This window comes from Macrotis lagotis, chromosome X (genome assembly GCF_037893015.1).
Source record: "Macrotis lagotis isolate mMagLag1 chromosome X, bilby.v1.9.chrom.fasta, whole genome shotgun sequence".
In the NCBI taxonomy this organism is placed as follows: domain Eukaryota; kingdom Metazoa; phylum Chordata; class Mammalia; order Peramelemorphia; family Peramelidae; genus Macrotis; species Macrotis lagotis.
Genome location: NC_133666.1, coordinates 653,057,790 through 653,077,941, shown reverse-complemented (window position 1 = coordinate 653,077,941; position 20,152 = coordinate 653,057,790). Strand labels below are relative to the sequence as shown.

The 20,152-nt window shown below is 42.3% G+C and overlaps 1 protein-coding gene across 30 annotated transcripts in view; it reads right to left on the bottom strand.

The window, feature by feature from the left end:
- Positions 1 to 4,333: 4,333 nt before the first annotated feature.
- The window catches only part of MUC16 (mucin 16, cell surface associated), a 210,977-nt gene continuing 195,158 nt past the window's right edge, over positions 4,334 to 20,152 (bottom strand). For all 30 annotated transcript variants that reach the window (XM_074204972.1, XM_074204993.1, XM_074204994.1 and 27 more), the window contains 9 exons: positions 18,919 to 19,049; positions 11,132 to 11,199; positions 10,175 to 10,323; positions 9,162 to 9,325; positions 7,792 to 7,859; positions 6,695 to 6,867; positions 6,295 to 6,336; positions 5,489 to 5,568; positions 4,334 to 4,564 (listed from right to left, as the gene is read on the bottom strand). In XM_074204972.1, the coding sequence (XP_074061073.1) occupies positions 4,466 to 4,564; positions 5,489 to 5,568; positions 6,295 to 6,336; positions 6,695 to 6,867; positions 7,792 to 7,859; positions 9,162 to 9,325; positions 10,175 to 10,323; positions 11,132 to 11,199; positions 18,919 to 19,049 (974 nt within the window). In that variant the 3' untranslated portion in view covers positions 4,334 to 4,465. The remainder of the gene's footprint in view (positions 4,565 to 5,488; positions 5,569 to 6,294; positions 6,337 to 6,694; positions 6,868 to 7,791; positions 7,860 to 9,161; positions 9,326 to 10,174; positions 10,324 to 11,131; positions 11,200 to 18,918; positions 19,050 to 20,152) is intronic.

The window sequence follows — 20,152 nt, the reverse complement described above, 5'->3', positions numbered from 1 at the left end:
TTTACTTTTCTGGTAATCCTTTTTAATGATATATTTTTTATTTTATGCATTCAAAAACATTATTACGGGATGGAGCCCACAGGCTTCACCAGGCTACCAGAAGAGTCCATAGCACAAAAAGATCAAGAGCCCCAATACAAATTGTCTTCTCTCTGCTCCCAACCATGTTCAACATAGAACTGTTCATGCAATGTGTTGAACAAATATTCGTTGAATGGGTAAGTAAGCCAGCTGGAGCATCTTTCCCTCCCCAGCAGTGATGGAGATCTCTGCCTCGCCTAAGAGTTGGATTAGATGCTTCCTGAGGTCCCTTTCAATGTTACAATTCTGTGTGAGTATGGAACTTGGAGGCAGAGGATTTGGTTTCATATTCTATTTCTGACACAATTAGCTGTGGAATCTTGAGACATATTAAGTCACTTCCTAAGGTCCCTTCCAGTTCCTAGGAATCTACACTTCCACGTAAGATTTTTCCAGGACCATTATCACTAGGGTTTACACCTATAGACCCATGGCAGCTAGGTGATGAAATGGATGAGCACTCTAGACTTGGAATTCAAATCCTGCCTCATATACTTACTTTCTGGGTTAGTTACTTAAGTCTTCTCTGAGGTTTCAGATTTTTTTTATCCATAAAATCTTTTTCTTTATTGGCACTCCATTGTAGAGTTGCTATGAGGATTAAATGAGTTGGGTTTAGTTTTACAAACCTCAAAGTGCTATGTAAATGTTTTGTTATTTATTATTATCCTTATTGTGATAAACCTATAAATGTTCCCATCCATTGAAAGGTCCCAGAAATTTCTGTAAAGCATTGATCCAAGAAAATTCCAACATCAAGATTAAAAATTGATGAAGTCTGAATGCAGATCAAAGCATATTCTTTTCACTTTATTTTTATTTTCTGTTTTATTTCTTTGGGTGTGTATCTTCTTTTATAGCATAGCTAATAAGGAAATATGTTTTGCATAATTATACATGTATAATCCATATTAAATTGCTTGCTATCTCAGGGAGGGGCGAACAAGGAAGAGAGGAAGAAAATTTGGTACTCAAAAAAATTAAAAAATACTAAAATTTTCTTTACATGTAATTGTGAAAAATAAAATAGTATCTTTAAAAAAGAAATTGCTATAAAGGCACCAAGTATGGAGACTCTAAAAACCCCTTTCCTTACATCCCTGGAGGTGCATTAGCTGTACAAGTTGGAGTACCTGTGTTTTTCTAAATGATATCTCTCTCTAGTTATATGTGTATGTGTGTGTATTTATGTATGGGAGCAGAGACAATTCTGACATCTGCTACAAATTTTGTAGAAAATTATGGCCAAGGAGTTTTGCCTAGGAAGTCTAACTGGGTTTTGCGAATCTGGAAGTTTTATAACACACAGAATAGACATTATGAAATCTGTACTAAGATTTCCACCAAAATATCAATCCACACAACATAAATTTTTTATTTTAAAGCTAATTGTAGCTGATTTTATCTCTTTCAACTTGACCACTGAGCTATTTTTCTTTTATTGAAAGTCCCCCAAACTAGGAATTCTGGAACGAAGTCAATTCATTTGAGGGCTATCCGGATGGAGAATAGCAAACCTTGTCTTGAGGTCCTCTCTATTCACAGAAGGATAGCAGCCAAGCAACAACTTGCTGGCATGCCATGTGTGTCCTAGTTTATTGGGTTGGCACAATTGCCCTTCTGGCTGAGTGAAAGGAATGTCTGAACAAATTATAGCCAATGCATGTCATGAACTATGATTGCCCTGGAAGAAATGACAAAAGGATGAGAGAAATCTGGGAAGATTTATATGAACAGATCCCAGGTGAAGTGAGCAGAACTGGAAATATTTATAGTTTACTCAACAACATAGTATGACAAAGGACTTGGAAAAATTTTAAGAACTCTGATCAGTGTAGTTAGCACCCCAAGTGCCAGTGATGAAGCAAGCTATCCATCTCCTCAGAGGGTGGCAGACTTGAGGCACAATGAGACATTTGGTCAGTGTGGAAAATTGTTTTGACTCTGCATAGTTGTTACAAGGGTTTTTTGACCTGTTTTTCAGTGGGGGCTGAAGGTTTTGGTAGGAAGGAGATAAAATTAAATGTCTGTTAAAGGTTTTCTTTTTAAAGGAACTTAATGCATTCTTTGGAGATATAAGACTTGTGGTCAGCCCCAACTTTGCAATTCCTCTCTTGGCTGTATGGATAGGACAGTGACAGAAACGTAGGGATGGGAGTCAGGGGAGGCTGGGGTTTGAAAAGCAGACTCTGGTTGTAGCTGCGCACAGTCTGGAGCCAGCTCTCAATATATGAATATATTCTCAATAGATGGACTCTAAGGGAACAATTCCCTCTGTCAATCCCAGATTTAAAAGAGCATGTCCCTGCTCTCCATCTAACTTGACCTTGACCCTAACAATTGCTGCTCCCTCATTTGGGTTTGATCTTTATCCTGAAGTCTCTGAGAAGGAAGAAACCATATCTGAAGGGGCAATGTTTTTTCAGCAGGCCTCATCTGTGGGTGGTCCTTAGCCCTAGAATCTTTGCTTTAGGAAACAGGTCTCTTCCTCCCCAGCCTTTGGATGGAGGATCAAAGTGGGAATTATGTCTCCTCTCCATAGACCTGCCCTCATTATTACTTGATGTAAGGAGAGTCTTCCCAAGTCCTTTTCCTTCCCTTCCAGGATTGGGGAAGCCTTTGAAGTCTAATTCTTCCAGTTCTACTACCCACCCTGGAAAATTCCTGGTGAATATGAGGCCCTATTAGGGAGATAATAGAAAGAGGGAATTCCTACACTGACATTCAGTTGTTCATTTGTTTCAATTATGCCCAAGTCCTCATGACTCCATCTGGGGTTTTCTTGGCCAAAAATACTAGAGTGGCTTGCCATTTCCTTCAACTCATTTTACAGATGAGAAAACAAATAGGGTAAAGTAACTTGCCCAGGGTCACACAGCCAGTTAAGTATCTGAGGCCAAATTGAACTCAGGTCTTCATGACCCCAGACCTGGCACTCTTAACCACTGTACTACCCAACTGCCCTGGAATTCAAGTCCTGTTACTACTTGAGTGATCATGGGCAATTGAGTTTCAGATTTCTCTGCTGTCAAATAAAAGTAGAGATGATCTCTTAAGTTCCCTCCCCCTATTGAAGAGGGTCAAAAATGAATCAAGAATTGAGGTCTTAGGGAGCCTATGATGTTGCCTTGAGGCATGAGACATGAGACATGAGAATTCAAGGATGGATATAATAAGGAAGAATCTCCCCAAAGGCTTAAAGAGGGATGGAGGGGATCTTCCTTGGTTTGTGGAGCCCAAATCTCTCAATTCTATTGGCCAAAGAAGGATCACACAGGGGATCAAGCTAGAACTAATGGAAGGGGTAGCTTTATCACAGGTGGAAGGATGAGGTCAGTGTGGGATAGCCTTGGGTAAAGGAGAATGTGAGGTTTAGGGGAAAGTCATAGGAAGAGGTTGGTCATAAAAGGGGGAAGGTCATAGGTCAAAGTCATGAGGGTCTGGTGAATGCGTCAAGACAGGGAGGATAGTGAGAAGTTTGGAGTCTGATGAGGTGGTCACAGTAAACAGTAGGGTGAGACAGAAAGCAGCCAGGGGATCTTATGGATGGAAGGATGGATGGACGGATGGATGGAAGGATGAAAGGATGGATGGATGGATGGATGGATGGATGGATGGATGGATGAAAGGATGGATGGATGGATGGACGGATGGATGGATGGATGGATGGATGGATGGATGGATGGATGGATGGATGAAAGGGGCAAAATGGAGGCTGTGGAGGAATAGCAGGCTAGGAGTTTGAGCAAGGGTGATGTGAAACTGGTGGGCCAGGAGTTCTTAGGAAATAGAGATGGTTCGTCCTATTCCAGTGGCAGGTCACAGTGGGAAAGGGAGAGACCAGGGTTGATGATTGTTGATATGAGGCCAGGGATCTGGGGAATCTCAGATTTGGAGGGTCCTGGCATCAATGTGCCTAATGTGTTCGCAGGTCTCCTAAATTCAGGTTACTACAGTAGTGTATGACTGGAGTGAGAAAATTGTGCCTGTCTGGTCTATTAGCTCTAGCCATTGTTTTCAGGATCAATGTGGGGCCTGGGCTCTTCATTCTCCAAGTTATCTTCCATGCCTTTGACAATAAAATGGGATAGATGAGAGCAGGGCAGACTGCCAGAGAAGACTGATGACCCTCTTGAGGGGTGTCATGGACCCCAGATCCCAGAGGAGTGACATCTCTCTTCAGTTCCCATAGGCTCTCCTAAAGAGTCACCCATGTTAGGACAAATGGTAAAAAAAAGAGGCAGAGTCAGGATTCTGGCCAATACAGAATGAGCAAGGCCCAGTGTTTATTCCAACCCAAGCCCAGCCCACTCATGGGCTGTGGCCAGGGCCAGGGGCCAAGGTGCCTGGGTTCACTCTGCTACATCTCCATCACAGTTCATTATCAATGAATTTTCCTCAGATCCAGGTGGGAGAGGTAAGAGCTGATGGTTCGTCTTTGGACCTCATAATCTCCTTCCTTTCTCCGTAGGCACATGGTGACCTGTACAGAGTTGAGGGATGAAGGAAGGAAGGTCAAAAGTTATAGGGGCATGATCCCTGCCGAGAACCAGCCTGGCTCCCCAGAAAAGGAATGAAAATTGGTCTTGCTAGTTTTATACAATTCTGCCCAGTCTCTATTCCAAAATCTATGCCAGGCTGAGGAAGAAAGCACCCAGTAAAGTGTTCACAAGCCTCATTGAGAGAACTCTCCATCTATTGAGAAAATGATAGAGAAAATCTGAAGGAAGGCTACCTACAACTTTCTCCTAAGTAAACTCATCCTTTATGCTCTGGCTCTTTGTCTCTCTAGTTCTGTTTCTGCTTCAGTTTCTCTGCCTTCATCTTTGTCCCTCTCTCTCCATCTCTCTGTTTCAGTCTCTGACTCTGATTATCGTTCCAACTCTTCCTCTCCATTTTCAGTTTTTTTTCAATAATTTCTTATTAAGCACCTACTATGGAACACAAACTGGCATTTTCTCCCTTTCTCTGTCTCTCTGACACAAAGAAATTCCTTCTCTCTCAAATTCACACTCAGGTACACACGCCCTCTAGTGCCTTACACATCCAAAATTCACTCCCACTCACATAGACTGCTCTTTTCCTAGGGTCAGAGGGATGCATGTATGCAGCCAAACCCACACCTTCATTCTCTCACACATGCTCACTCACTCTCCAACAGAGATCATAAGGTCACAAATTTAGAGCTGAGAGGGATACTGGAGGCCAACACATCCCCCCCCCTTTTTCTTTCTGTGTCTATCTCCCTCTCTCTCTCCTTGTCTGTCTGTCTCTCTGTCTCTCTCTTCCTCTCTCTTCTCCCTCTCTGTTTCTGTCTTACACACACACACACACACACACACACACACACACACACACACACACAGCCCTTAGTGATTTTTGGTGATTGCCCCAAGGATTCTCTTACCACAAAGCAGCATATCAGGGTAACAATGAGCCCCAGAAGTATAGCCAGACAGATGAGGATGATGGCCCAGTAGGGCAGGTCTGGGAGGAAAGAGAGGTAATGCTGAGGGATTATCATGGGGTTGAGGGGATAGCCCAGAATGGGGAGTGAGCTTTGGAATTCCCATCCCTATGGGAAGGGAAGCAATGAAGAATAATCCATGGGGAGGATGGAGGCTGAAGGACCCAAACCAGAACATCTCCCAATCTCCCATGCCATCAGACCCTTTGCCCTTCAGATGGAAATGCCCTAGGGGAGAGGGGGCCAACAGACTATGGGAGTGAATTTAGAACAAAAGAGCTGGGGCTCAGGACATAGGAGAAAAGGAGTTGGGGAAATTAATGCAAGGTCACTTTGGGGCAGAAAAGATGCTTCGGGGTCCCTAATGTCCTTCCCTAGGGGGAGGGTGATAGCACAGGGACCCAATGTCAGAACAAGAAAAGGTGACAGGGATATGGAATCATATACAACGACAGGAGTATGACTAAGATGCAGGGACACTTCCCCATCCCCCACAGGGTGCTCAGGAATCGGGGGCACACTTAGGGATCTGATAATTGCTAGGGATGACCGCTGTTCATTAGTCTGGTGAGTACAACCCAAGGCAAGTGTTCTTGGAGGCTCAGCACTGAGTGCTGGATAAAGAGAAAAGTCATTCGGGACACTCAAGTGTCCCCCCCTCCCCCTGCCCCAACTTCTATTTTTCAAGGATAAACCTCAGTTTCTTCCCATAGGTAATGGGCATCAGGTAAGGCTAATCCACTCACCAGTTTTCTTAGTTGTTCCATCTAATCTGTTGGTACTATACCCTGAGGACAGAGAAAAATGGAAGAAAGGTAAGAAACCTCTGGGTCTTGGGTTGGGGAGCTAGATTGGGCCAAGAAGAGAATAAGAGAGGCTACGGGGACAGGGATGGAGGAAAGGATATGGGAATCAGGGAAAGAAATGATTGGAGGGTACAGGGATGGCAATGAGGGACAGTCAAGGAGTATAGCTATCAGAAAATGTTGAGTGAGGGTCTTTTTGGGTTTGAAACATCAGGAGACCAGTATTCCAGGAATTCTTCATCCCTCCCCTATAGTCCATCAGTGTTTGTTCCCCAAGGACCCCTTAAAAGGACAAAGAGAGAGACCAGGCTGGAGGACCAGCCTCATATCCACTCCTCACCATCCACCAGGACACTGTTCCGATCCAAAGTAAAGTTCTGTAGCTGGGTGCCGTTGTTTGTCAGTCTGAGGAACTCCTCATATACAGTGGCCCTGTCAAAGCTCTGTGCCCGAGTGGCTGATGTGAAGTCACACAGAGAGTCCACTCCGGTGTGGTTGCTGGGAGGGACAAGCCTAAGGAAGAACGAGCTGTGTCAGTGAGTGGGAGAAGGAGGTGGTGCAGGAGCTGGGAAAGAGAGGACCTGGGACAAGAGCCTCGGGAAACTGGATGGGAGCCCTTCTTGCTGCAACATGTGGTTGCTAGCACCTCTCCTCCAAAATTAGGTTTCTTTCTCAGGTGTTTTGTAAATATTTCAATACACATCTATATTATAAGCTCCTTTAGGACAAGACCTGTGGTTAATTCTCTGTATCTTCTGCATTGTTCCTGATACAGAAAATGCTCCTTAAAAGCTTAGTGAGTAGCTGATGAATTGAATGTATAACAGTTTATTGAATGGCTGATGAAGCGAACATCTAAAAGTTACTGAGTGGTTTATGAATCAAGCATATAAAAGCTCATTGCTGGTTGCTGAATCAAGCATATAAAAGCTTATCGAATGGCTGATGAACTGATCCTATGAAAGCTTATCGAATGACTAATCCATCAAATATATAAAAGCTACCTGAAGAGCTGCTCAATACATCATATATCTTTGGCATGCTGTCTCCCTGGATTGTAACCCCACCTTGAGGGCAGAGACTGCTTAATTTGTGTATTTTTTGTATTTCTGTTCCCTGGCACCTGTCCCACTGCTTGGGGCATAGGAGGATAGTTATAAATCTTTGCTGATTAATTAATTGATTAGTCTCCCAGGGAATGTGGCAACATAAAACTGTTGCTTTCTGGTCCTTCTGGACCCTTCCCCTAAATGAGACAACATTTAGAAGGAAGAAGGGAGGGAAAGGAAGAAAGAGAAGAGGAAAATAGTAAGCTCCTGAGGTACATTAGAGGAAAGGGTTAGAGAAGGAAGACTATTCTGAACATGATCTGTTCTGGAAACTGGTCTCCATCAAGAGCTGCTTCCTGGAATCACAGACCCTGGGAAGAAACCTTACCTAAGCGTCTTCACTTCACAGCCTGAGAAATAGCTCTTGATGCTGCTGTTTTTGAAGAGCTGGTTTAGCTGTAAGAAAAAGAAACATTTCCTAGCATCTGATTCTCAGGCCAGATCGTGCCCAGGAGAAAAAAAATATTTAAAAAACCTCTCTTTAAGAAAAGTCAGGTCAGACTAGCTTTCCTGTCTGGCAGATACCAACCCAGGGTATGTCTAGATGAATGGAGGAGTTGGGCTGAGTTCACATGCTGAGTGGCAGGGACCATTCTAGGTGGTAGACCCCCTCTATCCCCCCTCCAGACAATGTGAAAAGATTTCTAGAAGGGTCCTTCCATTTATGTTTCAGGGTCAAATCACCCACTTATTTCCTTCTATTTTTGTTTTGTTTTGTTTTTTTTTATACAAGACAGTGTGTTAAGTGATGTTCTCAAGGTCACCCACTGAGTAATTATTAAGTGCCTGAGAATGAATTTGAACTCAGATCCTCCCAACTTCAGGGCCAGTGCTCTATCCACTGCATCACCTAGTTGCCCCACTTTGTTTCTTTCTTGATAACAGGTAATCTTGGATAAGTCACTGAACTCCTTTCAGATTCAGCATCTCCTTTGTAATGGGAAGGGGCTGGCAAAATGGTATCTAAAGTCACTTCTATCTCTTCATCCTATCTTTATTTTTATTCCCTCCCTTGAGGCTTCTATCTCCTGTCTTCTCACCCAGGTTCTTTAGAATAGTGTGACACCCTAGATTTAAGGAAGACCCGGATATGAGTTTCTTCTGTTGTATATTGGTTATATGATGATAGGCAGAGCATAGTTTCCTAAATTTAGAACTTGAAGGGACCTTCAGGGATATCAAGTTCAACTCTCATGTTTTATAGAAGTGGCTTGCTGGGAGTCACAAGCAACTATCTTAGACAGGATTTGAACTCAGGTCTTCCTGACTCTAAATTCAGTGCACTGGGCTCCCTCATTGTTTCACCTAACAGTTAACTTCCCTGTAAGTTGCAGAATAGGTATTGATCTGCTTTGGCAAAGGGTATCACCCCACTGGGACACTTTTATATCAGTGAAATCATAGGTCCAGTAATAAATATATAAATAACCCCAGGTTTGAAACCCTCTCCCTTCCTTACTCTTCCCACAGATCCTGTCTGTTGCCCTCCATCCCAGCTTCTTGTAAAGTCTTTAGACTGAAACTTCTTCCCACTTTTTCTACAGGGAACAGTGGATGGAGGTTGTTCAGGATTCTGCCAGAGCTCTGATATGACCCACATTCTGGGGGAAATTATAGGAAAGGACATGCTTGGAGATTCCCACTTGGTGCTGGCTATGGCTGTCCTGAGCAGCCCAATGGAAGGGATTAGAACCTCACCGCATTTTTAATGCTATTTTTCTTCTCCTGATATTTGACTGAGTTAGGGTGGTTCAAATCCTGGGAATATAACAGATTGGTGATGGTGAAGTTCAACCGGAAGTGTTGGGGCTTTTGGTCAATCAATGGCTTAGCTGTAGACAATGGGAGAGCTAGATCCAGTTCTGGGGAAAGAACAAACAAGAAGACATGATGATGAGGATGATGATGATGAAGGGTCAAGCGGGGAGAGGTCAAAGAGAGGTCAATATAAGCCTGTCCTCTTTTTGTGAAGATAGAAAGGTAAATGGCCCCTTCTCTGGCTCATACTCTGACCTTCTCTGATAGATTTTTAGGAGACCAGGAAGCTCCTAACTGCTCCCAGGAAAAAAATTGATGAGTTAGAACCAGAGACAGCCACTATTAGAAGGTCACTTAAGAATTTTGCATGTGGCAAAGATGAGGTAGAGTGAGGTCTGTTCATCAGATTTGCTAGAGACCACCCTATTGACAGGTTGGAGACTAGTCTTTGAGGCCCTTCCCAGATCTAACATTCTACATTCTTGTGCTAAAACTACTCCAAGCTCTGATATTCTGTGTTATAAACCCCCACCTATCTCTGACATTCTGTATTCTAAGGGCTCCTCCATCTCTGACTTTTACATTCTAAGCTCTTCCCTCACTACAGTTCTAAAACCCTCCAACCTCTGACATTCTCTGTCCTAAAGACTCTTCAAACTTTGACTTTCTAGGTTCTACACTTTCTAGGTTCTAAGAACCTATCTTGTATTAAATTCTAAGGCATTTCTTAACCCAACATTCTATTTCAATCCCATAAATCTTAATTTAACCCCAACTTCCTGGGGGTACAAGTTTTCCAAGTGCTTTCTTCTGTTTCTGTTCACCCTGAGTCCCCTTCATATCTCCTATTCCTTTTGCAGCTCTTTATTCTCTTTATTCCTCACTCTTTATTCCCTTCCCCTTCCACCCAGGAATGACTGCCAGGTCATTCACCCTTTGGTATTATCCCCTACTTGTCACTTGGAGGTCATCCAACTTGTAGGAGTCCCCTAGCCAGTGGGCTGTGGCATTCCGGGTTCTGTCCAAAAACACTTGTCCAATGGTATCAGGATCCAGGTTGGAGGAGAAGCTGCAGTTGCAGGTGACCAACACAGAGCCTACCCTATGGACCAAGATTACAGATCATTTGGCCAGGGATCCAACACAGATGGAGATCCAATTGCCCATTCCACTGAGACATTGGTCTACAAAGTCAACAGCCCTGGGTTGAGTTGAGGAGGTTCTCTTTCCTTTAGCCTGGGGAGGCAGGGTGAGAAGATTCCACAAAACCTCAGAGATCAATTGATAGGTTTCCATCTATCCAGGACTATACCATGCCAAGAGACACATTTATTTTGATGAATGGAAAAACAATTAGAGTAGCCACAATATGGAAGGGACAGTCTTGGGAAGAGATGAGTTCTCTCTTACTATGGTTTTTAGATAGGATGGATGAATAAACATTTGTCTGCCAAATGGTATTAGAGAATCTTGTTCAGGTCTAAGGTGCGCTAAACATCCTCTCTGACTCATCTTAATACTTGATTCTGCAATCTCTCTAGTTCATCCTAATACATGACTCTGCAATCTGTTTGAACCCTACCATTGAGGCTGCCTTGAGAGGGAAGAAGTCTGAGAAAGGAATGACTGCCCATTTCTTTTTCTTGTCTCTTCACAAGGGCACTGGAGATAAATTTGACCTGTCCAGAGCTAGCCTTGCCCTGAGTGTTCCCAGGAGTCTTAGATCATAGATCTTAGCACTGTCAGAAACCAGCAGGCAGACTGGCCCAGATGGAGCCAATGATGGGGTTGGCAGGGGTTGGGGAAGAGCAATCAATTATCCATTAAGTGCCACCACTAGGGCATGGGGGAGGGGAGCTGAAGGAGGACAGTTGAGAGAGTATGGCATTCCTGGCCAGAACCACGGCTACCTGAGGCCTGTGATGAGGCAGTAGCGGAATCTGTCCTGGAGCTGGCTGCTTGAGTAGAGCTGAGTCATCTGAAAGAGAGAGAGAGAGAAGCATGGGAGACCAGAGTGTGCCCCTGAGTTCTGATCACCCCATCCCCAGGCACCCAGGGAAAACTCGGGGAAGCTCTGGGGCATCCATTCTGGGAGCTAAAAAAGTTGCTATAAGTTTAGCACCCCCAGGTGCTCTCCTACTCTCCTCTCTGCCTCTGTCTCTCCTTTCTCCTTTTCTCTCTCTCTCTCTCTTTCTCTCTCTCTCTCTCTCACTCTCTTTCTCTCTCTCTCTCTTTCTCTCCTCCTTTCCTTCTCTCTCCTCCTCCTTTCTTTTCCTACTCTCTGAATCTCCCCCCCATTTTTGTGTTTCTGTCCCTATCCTCTCTATCTCCTCTCCCTTTCTGTCTCTCTCCTCCATCCTCTATCTCCCTTCTCCTTTATCTCTCTCCCCTTTCTTCTCCTTTCATTCTCTATTTCCCCTCTTCTCTCTCTTCCCCTCTCTCTCTCCCTCTCTTACCTCTACCTTCCCTTTCCCACTCCCTCTTTCTCTCATCTTCTCTTCTCATCTCTTCCTTCTTTCTTTCCCTACTCTCTCCCCCTCTTCCCTTCCCCATAAGTGTCTCTCTCCCTCTCTTCTTTCTCTCTCTCTCTCTCCTCCATCCTCTATCTTCCTTTTCCTTTATCTCTCTCCCCCTTTCTTTTCCTCTTTCCTTATTCTCTAGTTCCCCCCTCCTCTCTCCCCCTTCCACCTCTATCTCCCCTTCCCCCTTCCTCTTCCCCTCCCTTTCATGCCCCTTTCCTCTTTCTCCCCATCTTCTATCTGTCCTCCCCTTTCCTTCTCTCTTTTCCTCCCACCAATGCAGTTCACTCTTGTCTGGCAACCAAATTGTCTTAGAGAGCGGAGTCCCTAGAAGTTAAGTGCTTTTCCCAGGGTCCCATATAAGAGGCAGGATCTTTCTTTGAGATATATAAGCCCGGGGGACAAATGGAGCAGGAAGAAGAATCCTCTGATCCTCCATTGGAAGTGCAGTGTTATAGCTAGGGATGTTAGTGTGGGAAGAAGTGCCACAAATCTCCTTCAGAGAAAGTGGTATCTCAAAAGTATCATCTTTTGAGGTAGGATTGATATTGTCCCATGGAGGCAGGGAACAGAGATCCTGGGACCCTGGTGGAAATGGGGGGCACGGAGGACTACCTGCTGTCAACAATCTAGTTTTCTGGGACAAAACCTTAGTAGACACTAGATATGGCTCTCAGGGAGTATCCTTCTGTAAAGTTCCCATTATACCTTTCTGGGATGTGATGATTGTTATACCAGGAAGGAAGCTGTGATCATCTTCTAAACATTCTTGTGACCTTAATTCTCTTCCCTCCCTTGTCTGTCTTTTCAAACTGCCTGAGTCATCTGCCTAATACCTCCTCTGATCACATCATTCTTCTACTCAGAGCCTCCTCATTACTTACAAAATAATTTATCAACCTCTCAATCTGGCATTCAAGGCTCTCCACAACTTGAGTCCAATTGACCTTTCTAGTTTTTATTTGAAACTCTTTTGAATCATAAATTTACCTATGGAAGGGACCTCTGAGGTCATCCAGTACACATCTAAACACACACAGACACAGACACAGACACAGATACACACACACACACACACACATTTTACAATTGAGAAAACTGAGGCCTAGAGAGATGTGACATCCACTTGATCACATGTGTTGCAAGTAAAAGAGATAGGATTTGAGCCCAGGTCCTTTGACTCTAAATCCTTCCATTCTTTCCACTGCTCCACATTTCCTTCTCACATTCTATATTCGAGTTAGACTGAACTGGTCTTCTTCACTACCACTGCCCCCATACCCATTCCATTCCCTAAACCCTATTCCTATTCTGACTTTTTTCTCCATTTTTTTACTCTTTTATTCTCCTAATTACTCCATGTCTAAAATGTCTCCTTCCTGTCAAATTCTCTTCTTTCCCCAGAGACCCAATTGTGGTACAGAGACAAAATTAGGAGGGGATCACCGAGCTTTGCCCTAGGGCACCACTAAACTTGTTTAGGGAAGCACAGCCTCACCAGCTTGATCCTGCCTCTAGTGGCAGTTTTCACTTGATGGATGTTTCCCCTTCCCTACATCTAGAAAATTTAGATGGTGCAAGTGATTGCTCTGTGGTGTGTATGTGTGTGTGTGTGTGTGTGTGTGTGTGTGTGTGTCTGGCTCTGCTTGCACCAGCAATACTCCATAGCTACACCCCTTGTTTCCCCCATCAACCCCTCCCAATTTCCCTTACTTGTATCAGACAAAAATTGCTAGCTGTACTGTTGGTCAAAAGTCAATCTCCTCCAAGAATCTTTCCCTTGCCTTCCCATCTTCCTCTTTCCTTCAAGGTAAAGGTGAGCTCCCCTCTTCATGTTATTTTACCATTTTGTCCAGGTCTCACATAATCATAGCTAATATTTCCATATCCCTTTAAGAGAGCTTGAGGTAGCTGCTATTTTTATCCTTACATTATAGATGGGGAAAACCAAGTCTGAGAGAGGCCATGGGACTTGTCCAGAGATACACAAATCTCTTAGGCAGAATTTAATCTAGGCCTTCCTAACTTCAGGTGCCAGGCTTTATCCACTTAGTCTACTCATTTGCACTTATTTTATTTTTGTATAATAGTTGAATGTGGACATGTCTTGACCTGCTTTTACAATGAAAATTCCTTGAAAACAAGTTCTGTCTGCCTTTTATCTTCCTATCTTTCCCAAAGCTTCATATGACATAAGCTTAATAAATATTTGCTTGTTAGATGGAAGCATAGATGGTTAGACAGATAGAATACATGGATGGATCAATGGATGGCTGAATCAATGGATCAATAGAGATCAAGAGAGATAGGTGGATAGATGAATGGATGGATGAGTGGATGGACAGGAGGATAGAAGGACAGATGGATGGATGGATGGCTGAAGGAAAACAGAGATCAGAGTGAACTGGAAGGAAACACGAGTTGATAGAGATCTTAATGATGTGGGACAATGTCATTGGTGGTAGAAATGTCTGAGCTTTATATGTAACTAGAAGGAGCGGGGAGAAAGGAAGCATTCATGAGAAGTCTGGACATGGAAACAATATGAGTTAGTGATCAAAGTCTAGTGTTTAAGGGGAGTATCAGTGGTCTAGGGTATTTAGAAACACTAGAATCCATCCAGGAAGAGAGGCATCACATTTAGGACCAAGAAAGGTGGTTTGTTCAGATCCTGTCTCAGCACATAATTCTAAAAGTAAAAGGCACTCTAAAGGTCTAGTTCAACCCTTTCATTTTGCAGATGAGGCAACCGAGGTCCAGCAATATAAAGTACCCAAGGTCACCTAGGTAGAAGCAGAGAGGGAGAGATGTAAACTCTGACTCCCAGGTCAGTTTTCATTTTTCTGCTTTCTTCATCTGAAATATTGTGTGTGGTTCAGGGTGTCACATTTTAGGGAGGACATGAGTGGGTAAACCCTCTGAACTGATGTACAGGTGGAGAAAAAAGAAAGAAGAGATATGCATCCATGGGACCAGAAGGATCAGGAAAAGCTCTTGCTTGGTTGGACCCAGGAGAGAAGGAAGAAAACAAGACGTTGGACAAACTTGAAGACTTTTCAGGTTAGAAAGGGGTTGAATAGTGAGTGGAGATTTGAGAACTCATTAAGACTTGTTTTTTGCCTAAGAAGCAGCCAAGATTCCCTCTAGGTCTTGAGTAAGTCTGGTGCCAGTAGATTCTTTGCTCTTAAGGTTGTTGATGCTGCAGGGAGTGAAAGGGCATGGGGAGATACTTCCAAACCTGGAGGCCTCAGGAAGGACTATTGATCATAGCTCCACCAAAGGTCATCTAGTCAAACTGTCTAATTGTACAATGAGAGAATTGAGGCCCAGGAGTTTTAAGTGATTGTCTTAAGGTCAAACAAGTGATAGTAAAATGCTACTTCTTTGTCCTTGTTCTGTAGCAATGGAGGAGACCAGGCTGGGACACAGCTTGAACCTAGTTCTTCATTAGTATACATTGAACATCTGTGTACTTGAAACCTCCAACTAATGCCACCGAGGAAAGCTTACCAACTCTCATGACTGGAAAGGGGTCATCTGGACCAAATTCAACATCAGCAAGAGTCCTCTTTCCAACACCCCCAACATCCCTTTCATGAAGACCTCTAAGAAAAGGGAGGGAACCCCCAACTTCACAAGGTAATCACTTTGTATCTAATTGCTACAAAACTTTTCTTTAGGTCCACTCATTGCTTTTTATTCTGGCCTTGGGGGTTAGACAGAACAAAACTAATCCCCTTTCCAGTGAGAGCTTTTTTGAAAACCTGGTCTCTTCCCCACCAGGCTTCTCTTATTCAGGGTAAAGAACCTTAGTTCTTCAACTAACTATGATATGACATGACCTCAGGGCCCATCACCATCCTATTCACTTTCCTGTGGATGTTCCTCAGTTTGTCAGCTTCCTAAAATGCAGTACCTGGAACTGAATACAATATTCCTGAAGTGGTTTAAACTGGGCAAAGCCCAGCAGTTTTATCACCCCTTTACCCTGGGATGTGGTGCCTCTCTTATTTCAATCTTAATCATTTTTGCTTTTTTGGATATTCCCTTTGTTTCTGCTTGAGAAATTTGAAATCCAAATAAAATTCCTAGCTCTTTTAAGACAGACTGTTGTTACTTTTTTTCAAATCGATTTTTAAATACTTGAATGTATGACATTACATTTATCTTTATTCAATTTTATCTTCATCAGTTCAGTTCATCCTGTCTCTGTCATCCATTGGATCAAGATTTGTACCTTTTGAAAATTTGATGAGGAATACCATCTATGACTTTATCTAAGTAGCTCATAAAAAAATGTTAAATAGCGCAGGGCCAAGCACAAATTCCTGGCAACTCCACAGGAGATCTGCTTCCAAGTTGACATTGCATCATTGGCCTTCTTTGGGCCTGATTACTTTTTAATCTGACTACCTATATAACCATCTTTGGGCAGCTATAGACAGTGAATTAAGAGTACTGGGCCTAGAGTTAAGAAGAATTGAATTCAAATTCAGGCTACTAGCTGTGTGATATGGAACTAGTCGTTTCACCCTGTTTACTTCAATTTCCTCATCTATAAAAATGAGCTGGAGAAGGAGATGGCAAACCACTCCAGTATCTTTGCCAAGAAAACCCTAAATGGGGGCGTGAAGAATAGGACACAACTGACAAATAACTGAACAATAAATATATAATAATCTAGACATCTCTTCATTTTGCCAAAAGATAGCATAGGGTACTTCAAATGCTTTCCTAATATTTGGGTAAACTATATCCTTAGCCCTCCTCTTATCCACCAAACTAATAACTCTTTAAAAGAAGAAAATAAAGTTAGGCTGACATCTGTTCTTGATGAAGTCATACCAGGTCTTTGAGATGACTGCTTCTTTTCTAAATGATAACTAACAATCCCTTTATTATGTTCTAGAATTTTGTCAGAAATTAAGAGTCAAATTCATTCTCTTCTTTTAAAAATAGTGGTGACATTTGCTTTTCTTTAATCCTGTGTTATAGGCTCTCATCCTTCATGATTTTTTTGGTTATTGTTCACAATCTTTCAAAGATCACCGACAGTAACTCATCAAGTACATCTGGTTCCTTCAGTATTCTGGGATATAGTTTTCTGATGATTGAAAAATCAATTAAGCACTCTCTAACTGCCTCCTTATCTTGCCTACCAATTCCTTTTAAGTCATTTTGTTCTGTGCTATGCAGACAAAGATCATTTCCTTCAGCAGTGAAAAAAAAGGGAAAAAAGTTGAGGTGCTCTGTTGGCTCTATGGCATCTGTTATACTAGTCCCAATGAATGGTACTATCCTTTCTTTGAGCTTCCTCTTTTTCTCAAAAATATCTACCAATTCCTTGTTGTTGCTCGTAGCTTTCCTTGATAGTCCCAATGCATTCAGAGATTTAGCACTTCTAACACTATTTGTATAGTATCACACTATGTTTTTTTATTTTTATATTCATCCTTCATTACCTTTCCTTGATCCCATCTTTTTCCTATATATATGTATAATATATATATATATATATATTTTTTTTTAAATGCCTGTGAAAAACTCTAGTGGGTTGGTGAGTCTCTGAATATCCAAATGGTTATTTCCATTTTTTTGTTCAGAATTTCATTCTTCAGAGCTTGTTATTCCCCCACAGATTTTTAGGCCATAAGATTCCACCTTTCCTTCCTCTGAGTTCTTTGAAATCTGCTCTCCTAGAGATAGGTTGCAGATAAAGCTATTCCTAATTCTTCTCTCCACAATCATGGATTCCTCCCCCAAAGGTTGCCATCATTCCTACCCTAGCATCTATTTCCTCCTTCTTGGTCAAAATAATACACAGAATGGTAGATTCCTCTCAATGTTGAAAAGCTACTTTTTGAAAGAGGAAAGATCATTAAGGTAAATAAAGAAATTATTAGTTGTTATGTTTGGGACAGAAAGAGCTCCAATAGATGTCTATGATTAAAGCCCCCATGTTAAATGCCTCTATACTGAGCACATCTCTAAATATCTTCATTTATATTCTCTTTCTATTCAGGTAGTTTATAGTATATTTCTGTTTCTATCTTCACTGGCCTTCACCCAAAAGTTCTCCACCATCCTTCTTCCTTGTGGTTCCTGGATTTCCTAATGCTATCTCAGCTATGATTGCTGCCAAATGCAGCAGAGAAAATATACTTAGTCTTAGAAGAAAGTCTAATGGCAACCCAAGTTTGGTTGGCCTCTAAAAGTCTTAGGAAAGACATGTAAATGCATTCTCCTAGACAGTGGAAATAGGGACACTGGATATCATTTTCTTGGCCATAGACCTTATTTTCTAATGACCAAAAATGTCATCCATTCAATTTAGACTGGGAGACAGGGGTGGCTAGGTGGTGCAGTGAATAGAGCACCAGCCTTGGAGTCAGGAGTACCTGGGTTCAAATCTGACCTCAGACACTTGATAATTACCTAGCCATGTGGCCTTGGGCAAGCCACTTAACCCCATTGCCTTGAAAAATCTAAAAAAAAAGTAGACTGGGAGACATACAAAGTACAAAGATTGGATAAGACAAAAAAGCTTCATGGAATTTCACAGTCTAGTAAGAGAATAAGATGGAGACACAGAAAATTCTTAGCATTCTATTACTTGGTAGAAGAGGTTCTCTGTGAAAATCCAAGGGAATGTTTGTTATGAACTGTGACTACTGGTTCAAGGGGAAGCTAATCAGAGAAAGATTCCTGGAAGATGTGGTATTTGGGGGAGAGTAGAATGCTGAGTAGAAATTCAGCATGTGAAGGGGAAGAAAGACATACTAGACCTAGGGATCAGCAGGAGAACAAAAGCACAGAGGAGGGAGAGAACATATCATGTTTGAGTCAGAGAGCAGTTCAATTTGACTAGAGTGTGGAGTGACTGGAGATAAGCAATAGAGAAAACTGAAAAAGGTTGAGTGTTGCTAGAATATTATAAAAGACCCTGAATTCCATATAAGAACACTAACTTTACTCAATAGGAAATCACTAGAGGGTTTTAATTAGAGGAGAAATATGTACATAATGATCCTGATTCACACAGATTTATGTCCTGTCTCTGAGCTAATATATGCCTTCTTCCCTTCCTTTTCTTGCTACTTAAGACATCCATAAGTGATGAGAGCCAAAGATTAGCCAATAAGAAACTTGGATGAGTGGTGGCAGCTGCAACAACCTACCTTGTCCTGGATGTCTCTCTGCAGTGCTTGGTACTCTGGAGATGAGGGGTCAGGGTTGCTAAGGTTTTGATTGATGATCCTGAAGTCAAGCTGATATTCCCCTTGCCCAGGGATACTCTGGGAAGAATAGCCTAGGGTTTGAGTGGAGGGATGAACAGTTCATAGGATCATCAGACTCAGAACAGAAATAAGTTTTTAGAGATCATCTAATCAAACTTTATTTTACAGATGAAAAAACTGAGGACAATGGAGGAAGTTCCCTAGATCATGCCACTAATGTCAGATATGAATTTGGGTTCTCTGCTTCTAAATTTAGCCCTCTCCCTTTCAGCATGCTTTCTTCAGGAAGTTGTGATAAGAGATAGGGACCCCATAAAAATATATTATCAATCTGGAATTGAAGAGTGGATACTGAGCCAGTCTTCTTGTGAATCAACATTAGGGAAAAAAGGCCTTTGGATAGGAGTTCAGCCTACCTTTCTCTCCCACTTATTTTTTATTGTTTTGTTTTAAAATTTTGTTCAAGATGCCTTTTTTCTTTTATCTTTTTATATTATATTCATTTTTTTTTAGTTTTTGCAAGGCATTGGGGTTAAGTGGCTTGCCCAAGGCCACACAGCTAGGTAGCTAGGTAATTATTAAGTGTCTGAGGCCAGATTTGAACCCAGGTATTCCTGACTCCAGGGCCGGTGCTCTATCCACTGCGCCACCTAGCCACCCTATATTCATTTCTGAATATAACCTTCTCCTCCCTTACCCTAAGAGTCTCCTTTGAAATAAAGCTTTTTAAATCAGTTTAGCTAAACCAATTGACAGTGACCTCACATGACAGTATATTCAATATTGCACATTCACATTTTCCCATCTCAACTTTGCTCTGGGCCAAGTCTTTATCATTCTAATTTCATAGTGCTTTGTGTTAGGTTTCTTTGTTCTTCCATTGACATTGCCACAGTCATTGTGTAGATTGTTTTCCTGGTTCAGCTTACTTCACTGTACCTCTATTCTAAACATTTTCCCAAGTGACTCTAAGTTCTCCATATTCATCATAACTTATTTGCCTACACATCTTACCAGCAAGTATCTTTCAGTAGATTACAAGAGAATGAGTCTTGCATATGGAGAAGGAAGGTGTTTTTTGTTTCTTTGCTTTATTGGGGGGAAGGGAGATACAAGTTTAGAGAAGCAGCAGCCCCAGCCAGGCTTGGAGCATCCATTTCCTTCACTTGATGAT